General features: G+C 27.6%; 1 protein-coding gene across 2 annotated transcripts in view; it reads right to left on the minus strand.

Annotated features, from left to right (window-relative positions):
• Window positions 1–687: 687 nt before the first annotated feature.
• Window positions 688–14,569, minus strand: part of LOC147809897 (uncharacterized) — a 31,269-nt gene continuing 17,387 nt past the window's right edge. For both annotated transcript variants that reach the window (XM_087164591.1, XM_087164592.1), the window contains 3 exons: window positions 7,542–7,635; window positions 3,949–4,127; window positions 688–1,278 (listed from right to left, as the gene is read on the minus strand). In XM_087164591.1, coding sequence (XP_087020717.1) covers window positions 1,210–1,278; window positions 3,949–4,127; window positions 7,542–7,635 — 342 coding nt within the window. In that variant the 3' untranslated portion in view covers window positions 688–1,209. The remainder of the gene's footprint in view (window positions 1,279–3,948; window positions 4,128–7,541; window positions 7,636–14,569) is intronic.

Here is a 14,569-nt window from a genome sequence, read left to right on the forward strand (position 1 = left end):
CTCTCAATTGCGAACAAACTTGAATCATTGTGTGAACAAACCCACGGACAGAATTTAAAAACCGAAGGAAATATCCTAACCCCGTCTTCCACATCCACCATAATCTTTGCCTTTCCTAAATTGCATAGTCCCATAGTCTGCATAGAGATCAAAGGTTTCTACATTTGCTTAGCAATCATGGGAGAATTTTATGCTGTATTCTAGTTTAACAGGGTTATAATGGAGCAAATTTTGATGAAAGCAAAGTAAGTTGATGATATTTTAACTGTTTGGAGATACATATCCGTCTAAAAAATGTGGGTATAATGGATGAAACAATTTAAATTAAGAAAATTAGCAAATAATTTAAATTAGTGAAATTAAAAAAAATATATAAGAAAATTTTTTTAGCTTTTCTTTAAATTTTCCAGGTTCTTATCCATATTTCCCTGATTTTTCCAGGTTTTTTTCCAGTATAAAAAAAATTCCCTGATAATTCCAGGTTTTCCAGGTGGGTGGCCACCCTGTTATTTCATTTACTGTATTTTTTTTATAATACTTCATATTTTGCTTGGTATTTAAATTACATAAAAAAAACAACCACTTCAGAATATAATAGTTATTAACAAAAATATTTAAAAATTAGTGCTTATAATAATAAATAAAATTTAGATATTAAAAGGATACCACCAAGACAGTTAAAATATAAAGTGTTTTCCAGAAATCTTTATATTCAATCTACAAAATCATGAAATAAATGTTCATACATATCGAATTAAAATATAAACAACAGTTCCTCATTTATTATCACCAATCTATTGAAAACTGATGTGCATATATATTATTAAAAAATAAATAAAATTTCTTTTTTGCCTTGACAACAAGTAACTGTTAACTGAAATACCAAGCAAGTGCACAGTCATAAGCACAAGAAACAAAAAATCTATAAAAAAAGTATCTAATATTATTGAATAATAAAAAGGAATTGTTCTTTTTATACAAAAAAGACATCAATGACTCTTTGTTTCTAGGATTTCACAATGGTTCCGTCTCCTAGCTATTACTTGGAAAGAACGGCAACATTGACAAGGGAATGGTAACTTTTAAAGAATATACAATGAAAACCAGAAATTAACAATAAACAAAATAAATATTTAATAGGAATCATCATTAAAGTAAAAGTGATAAAAAAACATTTTAATTACAAATGTTGAAGCAAAACATTTTATTTCAAAATTTAAAACTCTTCTTATTTTTTGTTTTCTTAAGATCCATGGAAGATGAAGCTTGATTACAAGCCTGAAATGAAAAAGAAACAGTATTTCACAATTTACATATAATAATAAAAATACACTTAGGTAAAGTTTTTGGTAGTTAAAAATCCTATAAATAAAATTTTTCTGAAAAAAATTGCAACGTTTAGTTTAGGAGAGAAAACTATTACAACTTCCAAAGGCTATAGGTGACAAGAATGTTACCCAATAACTGCGTAGAAATTTGATTTCAGATATTTTTTAGACCATTTATTTATCTGATGTATCAAAACCATTATGAGTAAAATTAGTTGAAGGCAAAGACTGAGTTATCCAAAGTTAATCTGACAATGATTGTTGACTTCAAAATAGACTTGAAAATTTAAATTTTCAGTTAGTAGCCAGTGGCTGGTAGACTAATAACTTGGCAGCTAATTTTTCCTCCAACCAAATGAGCCAATAATCAATACTGATAGGTCATTTTTATTTAATTAATGATCCCGATCATTAAGACACAGTTCCTAGTAGAACACCGAAGTCAAGCATAACTGGCTGCGGTCAGTAAGCGGGTAGGTGACCACTTTGATCATCGGTCTTCGTTAAACTGTTTTACAATAAGGTGCTCGACTTCGCGCACAGGTCGTCGGGCTACCAAAATGGAAGAGCCATCCCCTCTGTAGAGGATCAAAATTGTGATGGCATGTCTTCGGATCATCCTCGGGGATGTTTCCCGGGCCGTCGCCAATAGCCCATTGTGCAGCTCTAGTGCGACGTAAATAAAAGAAAGCTATGAATAAAAATGTTGTAAAATGTTTTCGTTAAATGTTCACGAAATAAAAATGGTTTACTGCATTAATCTAAACTATCCTTTACTATATTTCGGGTAAACGTACGCAATGAGAATGCCTCTGTGGCTGAGCATTGAATAAGATCTACGGCCCCTGGCCAAATTATTAGACGCACTATGAGATTCTATGTAAAATATTAATTATTTGGTGATACTATACAGCTTTATTGCTTTTACGCGGTTTGCACTTGTTTACGTTTAAATTAAACGATATATAATGTAAATTCGATGATAGATTATATAAATATTTATTATATCAGGTATCATATTAGTACATTATTATTAATTCGACCAAATCATTAGACGCACTGTAGTTTTTTAATAACTAGTGTTTTAATAACTGCATGTTTTGCACGAGTGTATATGCGATACTTTTTTATTTAAACATACATGTAATGAGTGCTATTCTAGAGATTCTTTATATACTTCCTATTTGTAATTATTTTTAAAGTATTGCATTACAATGTTAACCAATTAATACACGAACGTAAACAAGTGCAAACTGGTTTCAGTTGTGTAAGTCAGTTGATAATTTATATAGAATCTTTATTGCATCAAATAATTTGGCCAGGAACTGATACTAGGCTAAATCGGTCGAATTGTTCCTCAGAAATCGAACCTTAAATATCTGACTTTCTTAGAATTCGATTTCACAGGAACTATAAAGTACACTTTTGTATCTGATTTCATAAATTAAAATATCGTCAGCATTAATTAATTAGCCTATTTTTGTTCACCCCCTCAAATCATTGAGATTAAGTCCTGAACGTGAAGATCCGATCATTAGATCAAAAGTTATTCGGCGTGGTCAGCTTTTTTGTTTTCCGTACTTTGACAATGTTTTTTGTTTTTTTTCCCCAGCAAGTTTGCACTTCATTTCCTTGAAGATATAAAAAAGCATTGATCACTTAAATCATAAATATTTGATTATTTCCTAAATCACTGACCAGAAAAGTATAGACTTTGAAAGTTAAAAGAACAAATTCATAAAAAGTGCTTTAAAATTAAAAAAAACTATTTCATGTAAACATGAATTAAAACTTCTTAATATCTCCTTATATTTAACCTAGCCAATTTTTTATTCGACACCATTTTGTCTATCGGTGAAAATTAAGTTCTCCAGTTAAGTTTGTCTTCTAAAAGTAGCAGAGAAGTGAAAGCATTTCTAAAGTAGTTTGTAGTTGCTACATTTTTTAAAAAAAGTAGTTATAGTTAACTACAATAGTAATAAAGTAGAACTACAGAGTTAGCTACTGAAGTTAACTACAAAGAAAATGTAGTTTTACTGACCACCACCCCTGGGTGCTATCTATGGGGGCAATTTGATCTAGGAGAACGATGAATGAATACCAATACTATTTGAATTATAAATCAAAATGATGAATAAATACCAATGCAATTTTTATTATGAATGAATACAATTACAAAGATTTTAAAAACCAAGCGATGATTTTAAATCACGTATTAGAGATATTTAAAATATGGATAAAGCAGGATGGATTATCAAGATGATTTAACTGAGTAAATTATAGATGGTTATGCAAAAAATATCTTAAACTTCAAAATGGCAAGATTTTCATTTGACATATTGATAATATAAAATTTCATTTGCAAAAAAAAAAAAAAAATTATTCAGAGTCAACATGTTTCGAAGCTTGAAAATATGCGTCCATTCTCAAGACTCGCCAGATGTGAATGAGGCATGAATATATTCCTCACTCACATCATGGAGTCTTGAGAATGAGCACCTGTTTTTAAGCACTCAAAACACTTAGATTTTTATTACCATCAGCATATTTTTTTAAGCAAATGAAGTTTTATACATATTGCCAGTGGATAAATACAATATAAAATGGTAGATTTCCGAACCTGTGCAATATTTCCTTCATTTGGACCTTCACATCCCGAATCAGAAATTTCTCGTTTGACAGGAGCTTCTCTGTCCAGTTCTTCCTTATCTTCATCATATTGTATTGGAAATGAAGATTCAGATATCTCCTTCTTAATCGGCATTTGAGACTTATCTGCACTTTCTGACAGTTGATTTTCTGTAAGTCAATGGTAATTGTATGATTAGATTCAAATTCAATTATAAATGCAAGTTTTCTAAAAAAAAAATAAACCTTTTGCTAACTTATAGAATGAAAGATTTTTCTGTAATATTAAAGTAAGCAAAAGAAATAAATCCACTACAATATTAATCTAAGAGCCGTGATGGCTCAGGTGATAGAGCGTTCGCAGTCTTATTAGCTGAACCGGGTTTGAATCCCAGCTAGTGGATAGGAATTCCTTATTCGCCTTGCACCGACCACAGTACTGACGTAAAATATCCTCAATGGTAGATGGATCAGAGGTTAGAGTCCTCTTGCCATCAGGCTAACCTTGGGAGATTTTGCTCGCCATGTAACCCATATGTGGGTTAGTTCTATCAAAAATTCCTCCACGAAGGCAAATTTCTCACACTACTTGATACAGGAGTTCCCTTGTCTTCCAGATTAGGTTCAAAATTACAAGGCTACGGCATGGAGCATTAGTAATCGTAAACCAAAAAATCGGGTTGGCTGTTCAATGACAATTTTAAAATAAAATACCTATCTAAAATCTTAATTGCCTAATTTCTATAAAATAATTCATCAAAACATAGTCACCTTCATCATAATGTAAGGATTATTTTTATTCAAGATGCTTTTTCTAAGATATGGAGATAGATTTGTGCAATAACTTCAGCAGTAATAGTTAATACAAAATTTAAAATGGTACAATACCATAAACAACAGTTTTTTTCTTCAAACAATAGAATACACTTCAATACTCTTAACTGTAAGAAGATCAACCAATCATAAAAAATTTAAAATAATGTTTTAAGTTTTATTACAAAACAAATAAAACAATTAAAGAAGAAAATAATAAAAATATAAAACAGTTACTAAAAGCACATTTTAAAAACATGAAAATTTGGTGCTTTTTACAGTTCTTATATATATTGTATAATTTTGTAATTGAATTTAAAACCCATAGAAAATACACAGCATTTTGTATTTTATATAATATGTCTTTTGGTCATTCTGTAAAAAATTTAAAAATACATTAAAAAATTGAAAATAAATGGATGTGTATAAAGGTACTTTGAAAGTACCTTTATACACATCCAGGATGCAAAAACAAAAAATAAGCACCTTTTAAGTACTTTTTAAGCACTACACATTAACTAAATGCAAAATAATTTTCAAAGACTTTACATGATCATGATAAAATAACCAATTTCTGACAAGGAACTATTTTCTTGATTATATTAGCCATTATAAAACGATGAAGAGGTTTTTCCGTTTGATATCAGAGGGAGGAAAATGATACCTGACATTGAGAATATCTTGCAAAATGCAGCAGAGTTTCAAAGAAGAAAAAGCAAAATAAAAGAAAAAAATTTATAAAAAAACAAACAAATGTAATATAAAAAATAATTAATTATTAATTTACAATGAAAACAATTATTATCTTCCAAAGCAAAGCAGATTATACAAATGAGACTTAGAATCTTGATTGAAACAGAAAAAAATAATTTAATTATGTTAAATCTTAGTGGCACAATACAATTAATTATTCCTTTTTTTGTCAGATGTAAAAAATCTAAAATGTATCGAGATATTTTTTTTTTTTTTTTTTTGTAAATCAAAATGCAATATGTTTCAACACATTTGTGCAAAATAACCTGTCTTGTTACAGTTTACTATAATAATTATTTATTGCATTTTCTGTTATTAGTGTGATTTTTAAAAAAAAAAACTGCACTTGTGAGAGATTCATTACTAGAGGTTAAAAATTTTAAATGATATAGCCTTTCATTTAACAACTTATAACTTATTGAAACTGATATTTAAAAGTTAATAGTCATTATTTCTAAATCTTCAATTTTTTACTTTGAACATGATACCTTGTTTGTTTAAAATTATCAAGTTTAAATTTTGGTTATCTGATAGACCTTACCGTGCAATTGCCGAACTAGAAATTTGTACGTGTACAATGCAGAACATAAAACGAAACCTTTTGCTTTCCTAATAAACTCATATGAACAAAATTTTCTATCTTCTAGGTTTATACATCATTTAACATGTTTCTCATATATTCCTTAGTTTTTACCAGCTCTTTTAGGGTAAAAGGGGAAACAGTTATCAACTTTGGAAATAAGCAACATTTACAAACTTTCACTGCACAATTCCAATTTTGAACCAATTGTCAAATATTTACCAACAAAACAATAAAATTAAATGTTAACATATAGTTGGTTTGCAAAAGAACTTTCTTTTTAAATAAAATCTGCTGTAAAAGGTTATAATGAGATTGAGAAAATTACCATCAATGCAACGATTTTTAGACAAACATTGCTGTTAGTGATTGTAAGAAAATGAGTGATTAGTTGGCTTTGCTGAGAAAGAACAATTTACAGATTTCATTGGATGACAATACAAAAGCTTTCAAAAAAGAGTGCAATAAAAAATCTATTATTAAATTATAATCAACTAATTTTTGGAGAATTTTATAAAGTTATTAAAACATTTTGAATTGTTTCACCAGAAGAAAAAATACTCCAAAAGAGTTGAAACAAACTTGAATGATAACTGGAATCAGCTCATGGACTAGAAGAAAGAAAAAAAAAAACATTTATAAATAGAAGCTAACTCATTCTTCTGTCTCCACCACAATCTTTGCCTTTAATAAACTGCATAGTTTTATAGTTTCCAAAGAGGTCAAAGGTTTTTTCATTCATTTAGCAACTGTGAGAGAGTTTTTATGTGGCATTCTAGTTTAACAGGGTTATAATAGTAAATTTTAAAGCAAGCAAAATATTGCTACTATGATGATATTTCAGCTGTTTGGTGATAAATTTCCATTTAAAAAAAGGGGGTAAAATAATTTAAATTAAGAAAAAAAATTTCAGCTTTTCTTTAAAATTCTCGATTTTTCCATGTTTTTATCTAAATTCCCCAAATTTTTCCAGTATAAAAAAATGTCCAAAAAATTCCAGGTGGGTGGCTAATCTTATTGTATATAATGCAAGTATTGCGTATGATTGTGCAAATAAAATGTTCCAAATTGCAAAAAATAAACTTGTTCCAGACTTTTGTCATATTACAACAATTTTGAACTGTTTTTGATACTTTCCACAGGTTTTTGATGTGTCATATCAAAAACCAGTTATTGATGTCAAAAACCAAATTTTGTTCAAAATTGCAAAAAGAGAGAGAGAGAGTGACAGTCAAAATCTGTCTTCAAACGTCAAGATTAAAATTGGAAGAGAAGGTCACAAAATAAAAAATTTACAAAAGTATTATTTATAGAGTCTGTTTGAATATGATCAAACACATCTTTTTTTTAAACTTCCTCAATTCCTTTATATTTAATTGTTATAAACAGAGATTATTTTTAAATTACATTCAGCTAAAACAATAATAATAATAACTTACTCTGAAGTTCCATAACTTTTTTTCTTTTGACGGAACAGTCTTGCATGTCTCTTTGAACATTCAAAAACGAATCGACAATATCAGCATCAGAAGCCTGAAACAGATTAACTAAAAATTAGTTTATTTCTTAAGTTTAAAAAGTAATAAAGTTGACACAATACATATACAGCTCAATAGATATATACTTGCATGCAGTAACAATTTTGAAATGTAAAATTAAAATGTTAATTTAGCCAATAGTTAATAAAAAAGTTGTTTCTTTTTTAATTGGTAGTTTTTACAGAGTGTTTAGTAGCTTGGAACTTTAAAAAAGTGACTTAGGAACCAAAAATATTTTTTCTTTATATATCTATATAACTGTCGGTGAACAGCCAACCCAAATTTTTCGGTTTACAACTACTAATGTTCCACTCCGTAGCCTTGCAATTTCGGACCTGATCCAGAAGACAAGGAAACTCTGAATCAAGTATTGGGAGAAATTTTGCCTTCGAGAAGGATTTTTTATGGAACTAACTTGTATTTGAGTTATATGGAGTGGAAAACCGCAAAAACCTTTCACGGTTAGTCTGATGGCAAGGAAACTCTCACCCATGATCCATCTACTACTGAGGATATTTTACATCAGCAATGCGCAAGCCAGGTGCGGTATTTGTATGGATGAGCCATCACTGAGATTTGAACCCGGTTCACTTCATTGGAAAGCGAAAGCTCTATCCTCTGAGCCATCACGGCTCAATTTTTTTTTTAAATAAGAGGAACTTTTTTGGAAAAAAAAATGACAAGTTTATTTAAAAGCTGCTTTTTTTAATCAGAAAAGTATGTACATAGTCCCTGCCAACTTGAGAATGATTTTCTCCAGTTGTAGTAAAATAAAAATTTTATTACTACTATCAGCAGAAATATCTGTTTTATTTGGCTCAGAGTTCAAAAATAACATTAGTAGTATATAGGGGGGGCTACAGGACACTTTTGCCCTTCCCTATATACTACTATTAATTTCCTATTTTTAATATTAAAAAAATTTAAAATAGACCAATATTTTACATTTTTATATGAAATATCAGTATATTTAAAAATTCTTATTTTTATATTAATAATTTTTATTTTATCAAAAATCCTGTACCTTATTTAAAATATCGTTTTTTATTTTACATGTTATCTCTCTTACAATCTTACGACTAGGAAAAATAAATCCCTGAATGTTTAGGATGACTGTAATCTTATATCCATTTATTAAGAAACATTTTACTACCTATAAATGGAAAGTATTGAAAAAGAGAGAAATAAAAAGTTGTTAGAGCAATTAAAAAATGATCTAAGATTAGTTAAACTACAATCAGAAATTAGGAAAAATAATGAAATAAAATTAGAAGAAGATATAGGAATACAAAAATCATTGGCCGATTTCCACGAACCTGTACTTCATCAAATGGAAAAACTAGAAACTTCTAGACAACAAAACTTGCTAGGTATAAAAGATGCTGTTGATAATTTATCTTTCACTATGAATGAGACCTATAGATCTTTACCTCAGATAGAGAATCAGTCAGAGGAAGATTATACTGAAGATGTAGGAAGTATGTTTTTAAAAATAGATATAGACAAAAATTTAGATAAAGAATTATTAGAAGAATTAGAATTTGAATTACCTTCAATAATGTGGAATAAAACTGATGAAGATATTGAAGAAGTTATTAAAAGGGCAAAAGCAAAAAGAGATCAATTTAAAAGAGAAAAAGGAAATGAAACCAAAAATAGAAATTTAACAAACAACAAAGATGAGTATCAGAAAAGGATTGATAATGCTGATTATAAAATGAATATGATGAAAAGATATTTAGAAGCTTTATCAGCTATTAAACAAGGTAGACATTACACAGGAAAAGGTTTAGAAGATAAACTGAATATCTTAGTTGATCTGACAGATAAAATTTGTAAAGGTTCTAAAAGTAAAAAATTGTATAATAAAACTGTAGATTTGTTGGATTTACTTTTAAGAGAGGGAACTATGACAAACGATCAGGTAAAGGAATACTATGGAAAATTTCTTAGTATATAAATGAGTAATTATATTGTAAAAAAAGTATACTTGAGCGACAGTCAGATTTCTAAATTGAAATCAGCTTATAAAAATGGTGAAGAACTTAGTTTACAAATAGATAAAAGTAAAACACCCAATTTTGATTTACATTTAACAGCTACACAAATTAACCAAATTGATAAAGGTAAAAGAATTAAAATATCAAAGACTCAACTGAAAAAGAATGGAGGGTTTTTACCATTTTTAGTACCTTTACTTTCTACTTTAGCATTAGGAGCAGCTAGTGGAGCAGCTGGTTGGGGTACTAAAAAAGTATTGGACAAAATTTCTGGATCAGTTAAAAAAAAAAAAACTTGTGGAAAGGGAGTCTATCAGCCATGGGAATATCCAACAAAATGATTGAAAACAATATGAAAAATGAAAAAGGATTTAGAGGTATATTTACTATAGATATGTTACCTAAAAAGATAAGAAAATTTGAAAACGGAATTATAAATTTAGATGTATCTACAGGTCCTGGAACTCATTGGGTTTGTTATTATAATGATCCAAAATATAATTTTGTTGAATATTTTGATCCTTTTGGAGAATATAAATATAACAATAGAATAATAAAAAATGATTTTCTTCCTCAAAACATACTAAGTTATTTAAATACTTCTGGAAAAGAAATTAGATATAACGATAGTTTTTTACAAATTCCGAGTTCTGTAAGATGTGGTTTCTATTGTATGAAATATATAACTGAAAGAAATAAAAATAAATCACCTATTGAAGTTTTATATTCATTTACTCAAGAACCTAGTAATTTAAATGAAAAAATTGTTCTTTATAAATGAAGTATATTATATTAGATTCGAAAAACGTAGATAAATCTGAAGATTTCACCATTGAGTATTCGAGACCTTTTCATTTTACAGAGATAGCTCTTCAGTCTTTTTCAATGTATATTTCATGGAATAATATTACGGAGAAAAACAATAAATTTTCATATTTTGATGGAGTCAAATGGACAGATTTCATTATTCCTCATGGTCATTACAATATAAGAGGTTTGAATCGTTATATGGTAAAATATTTTGGAAATGATTCACCTATATTATTTGGAATAATAGAAGAAAGACAAAGGTTTAGTATTAAACTCGAGAAGAATTATAAAATTGATTTATCTAAAAGTGAATTGTACAAAATTTTAGGCTTTGAACCTAAAATATATGAAGAGGAAGAGCAAGAAGGTAAATTTATTGCGGATATAGCTAATGGTAATGATAATATTTATATTCACTGTGATATAGTGGATGGTGCTTATATAAATCAGTTTCAATCTCAAGTTATTTATTCTTTTACATCATCAAATCCTCCTGAAAGTTTATATGCTAAAGAATTTGATAAACTAATATTTTTTCCGGTTAAATCTGATTCTATTAATCGAATTAGAATGAGAATTACAAATCATAGAGGTGAACTAATTGATTTAAATAAACAAGAAGTACAGTACAAATTTATTGCTAAATAAATGAATAAACAAAGATTGTACAGAAAGAGTAAAAAAATACAAGGAAGAGGCTTCTTTTCAGACTTTATAAGTCCTATTGTAGAAGATAAATCTAAGGAATTTGTGAGAGAAAAATTGAATGAAATATTTTCTAAAAATAAAAAACATGGTACTGGATTGAAATTTTTTATTCCTAAATAAATGGATAAAATTTACGATTTGAAAGACACTAGTTATTATTATAATAACGACGTTGAAAGTTTTGAATATAGAGAATTAAAAAGTGAAAATAGAAATAATATTCATGAAAATGCTACATATAATTTCTTTATCAATGATACAAATGCTAATATTTTATATTCTGCGGGATATCTGCAACAAGAATTAAAAATTGTAAAAGGAGATGGAGGTGTAATAAGTAATGAAAATGTTACTCTAGTGAATGGAGGAGGTCTCATAAATTCAAACAGGTTGACTATAGGAAATACTGAAGTTGAATCCACTATAAATTATAAAGCCATTATGAATCAAGTATTAGGGATGATACACTTCACCCCTGATTATTCAACATCGGAAGCTACTAACATGTTCTTTTATGTAGATACAACTGATTCTGTAGATAGAAACAATTTCAAATATAATGGAAATCTGATAGATACTACCAAAATAACTGATTTTTTTAAAAACCTTAAACTAAATGAAAGTTTTAATGAAGGATTTTCAAAAAGATGTAAATTTACTAAAAATAGTCAAACAGTAAAAATATGGATTCCTTTAAAGTATATATTTGATTTCTTTAACGAATATAAAAAAGTAATGACAGGTTTCCAAGTTAAAATAGAAATTCAGAGAAATGATAGTAAAAATATGTTGTATACAGATATTCAAAATCCAGATTTTAAGGTTCTTGTTGAAGATTTATCACTTTGGTTACCTTATGTTAGATTTAAAAATTCCGCATCTGTAAAATTCAATGAATTAAAATTATCAAATACTCCTATAGAAATAAATTGGGATCATTATAACATTATCAAATCAAATGTATTTTATAAAAATTCCAGTGGGTCTTATTCTATTCCTGCTACATCTGATGAAGTTTTGAGTTTATATGTCATTCCTCAATATGATGAAAGAAATGAAAACATGAATCAAAATAATATGATGTTTGATCACTTGGATATGATAGAATGTTGGTTAATGATTAATAACATTAAAGTTCCTACTGTAAGTTATATGATGGACTTTAATAAAAATGATTATAATCGATTATATTATGCTCTTCTAGAATCAGGAATGAATAATATAAATTCTGAAACAGGTTGTATGATAAACTATTCAAATTTCAGTAAGTATCCTATAATTTGTTTCAACTTGGCAAACCATGAAAATTATACGAACTTAAGTAATTTAATGATTGAATTCAATTGGAGATTGAGAAATAATACTACTAAAAATTATGTTTTTTACTTTATTTTGAAAGAAAGAAACAAATGCTCCTTGAATATGTCAACTTAGGATATAAAAATGATTAAAACTCTGAAAACATAAAGGATTTTTTCTATTTTAATAAATGGCTGCTTATTATCCACTTTACGACAATGAAATAAAAGAAGGACCTTTAGGACCACCAGGTGTAGGATTTAAATTAACGAATGATGGTAATTATGATATGGAAAGTAAACTATTAAAAAATGTTTTACATCCTCAGGAAGATAATGATTCTTCAACTAAAAAATATGTAGAAGATTTAAAAAATAAGTGTTTGATTCGTAATAACGGTTATTTTAATGCTAAAAATAAATGTATTAGAAATATAGCTACTCCTCTAGAGGACAATGATGCTTCAACTAAAAAATATGTCGATGAATTAAAAGACAAAAGTTTAATACATGATGAAAATAATTTTGATGCTAAAAATAAAATCATATCGAATGTAAAAGAACCTGAAAAAGAAGGCGATGTGGTTACCAAAAAACATCTTGATTATTATTGTATACTGTGGGATAAAATTAATAGAAGTTATTATGCTCACAACGAAAGAATATCGAGTGTAAAATGGCCCATAAATGATACTGACGTTGCTAATAAATATTACGTTGATAATAAAACTTTTTGCGCTACCACAGATAGACTTGTTCAGTTTACAGGTGTGGGTTACAAGACTTTTGAATTCAACGAAACTACTTCAAAACTTTTAGATTCAAACTTAAAATTATCACAAAACATGTATATGAAAATTACAATTTTTTTAGCCTGTGACAAAATGAATGAAAATCCAAAAATACGCTTAGAAAAAGTGAAAGAAGTACTTCTTGATAAAGAGATAAATGTTAATGAAGATTCAATAACTATGTTTGCGTATGGAAAGTTAAATGAAGTTTTAACATTATCAGTGCTAACAGGAGGAGGCTGTAAATTAAAGCCTTATTTACATATTGAAAAGATAAATTTTTCTTCTTAATAAATGGCCAATGAAATTAATTGGAACGACTTTTCTAGAAAGAAACTTTCAGAAGATGTAATTATAAGTTTAGCAGATTATTTAAAATGGGAATATGTGTTTCAATTTTCTGAATTATCTGAAGTTTTAATCGAACGATATGTACAGCCAAATGATTGGTATATTATTTCTCAATATCAAAAACTCAATGAACCTTTTATTGAAAAACATGCCTCTGATGTAGATTGGGAAAAAATATGTAGATACCAAACCTTATCTATCCGTTTTATTGAGAGACATTTAGATAAAGTGACTTGGTATGAAATATCAAGATTCCAAAAATTGGATTTAAGATTTATAGAAAATTATTCTGACCGTTTAAATATGAATGTTGTATCTAGATATCAAAAATTATCAATGAACCTTATAAGAAAATTTCAAGATTATGTAAATTGGGATTATATTATACAATATCAAGATATTGATAAAGACTTTGTAATAGAATTTGTTTCTAAAATAGATTTCTGTCTTTTAATAAAAAATAAAAGTAATATATTACCAGAAGAATTTTATAATTCAAACAAAGAAAAGATAGTTTGTATACTTCTTGCGGAAATTTGTCATAATACACGAGTACCGCTATATGAACCATTAAAAGAATAAATTATTTAAAAAAAAATATTTTTATTTTAATAATAGTTTTTACTCGTAGTAGATTATTTTTTACTCGCAGTAGATTATTTTTTAATTAATAAATGTATTCTAAAATTGTAATTAAAGACTATAATAAACCGGATGAATTTAAAGATCCAAATCAACATCCTCTATTGCCTATACATCCCTTTAGATTAATCATAAATGGTGCTTCCAACAGTGGAAAATCGAACTTATTAATCAATTTAATTTATGACTATTTACACTTTGATAGACTTTACATGTGTGCAAAAGACATATTTGAATCTAAGTATGAAAAATTACAAGAAAAATACATTCAATTTACAGATGTAGAATTAGAAGATATTCAAAAATGTAAAGGTTTAAAGAATAAAAAA

Source organism: Parasteatoda tepidariorum, chromosome 5 (assembly GCF_982258835.1).
Source record: "Parasteatoda tepidariorum strain Cologne lab strain chromosome 5, Ptep-v5.0, whole genome shotgun sequence".
In the NCBI taxonomy this organism is placed as follows: domain Eukaryota; kingdom Metazoa; phylum Arthropoda; class Arachnida; order Araneae; family Theridiidae; genus Parasteatoda; species Parasteatoda tepidariorum.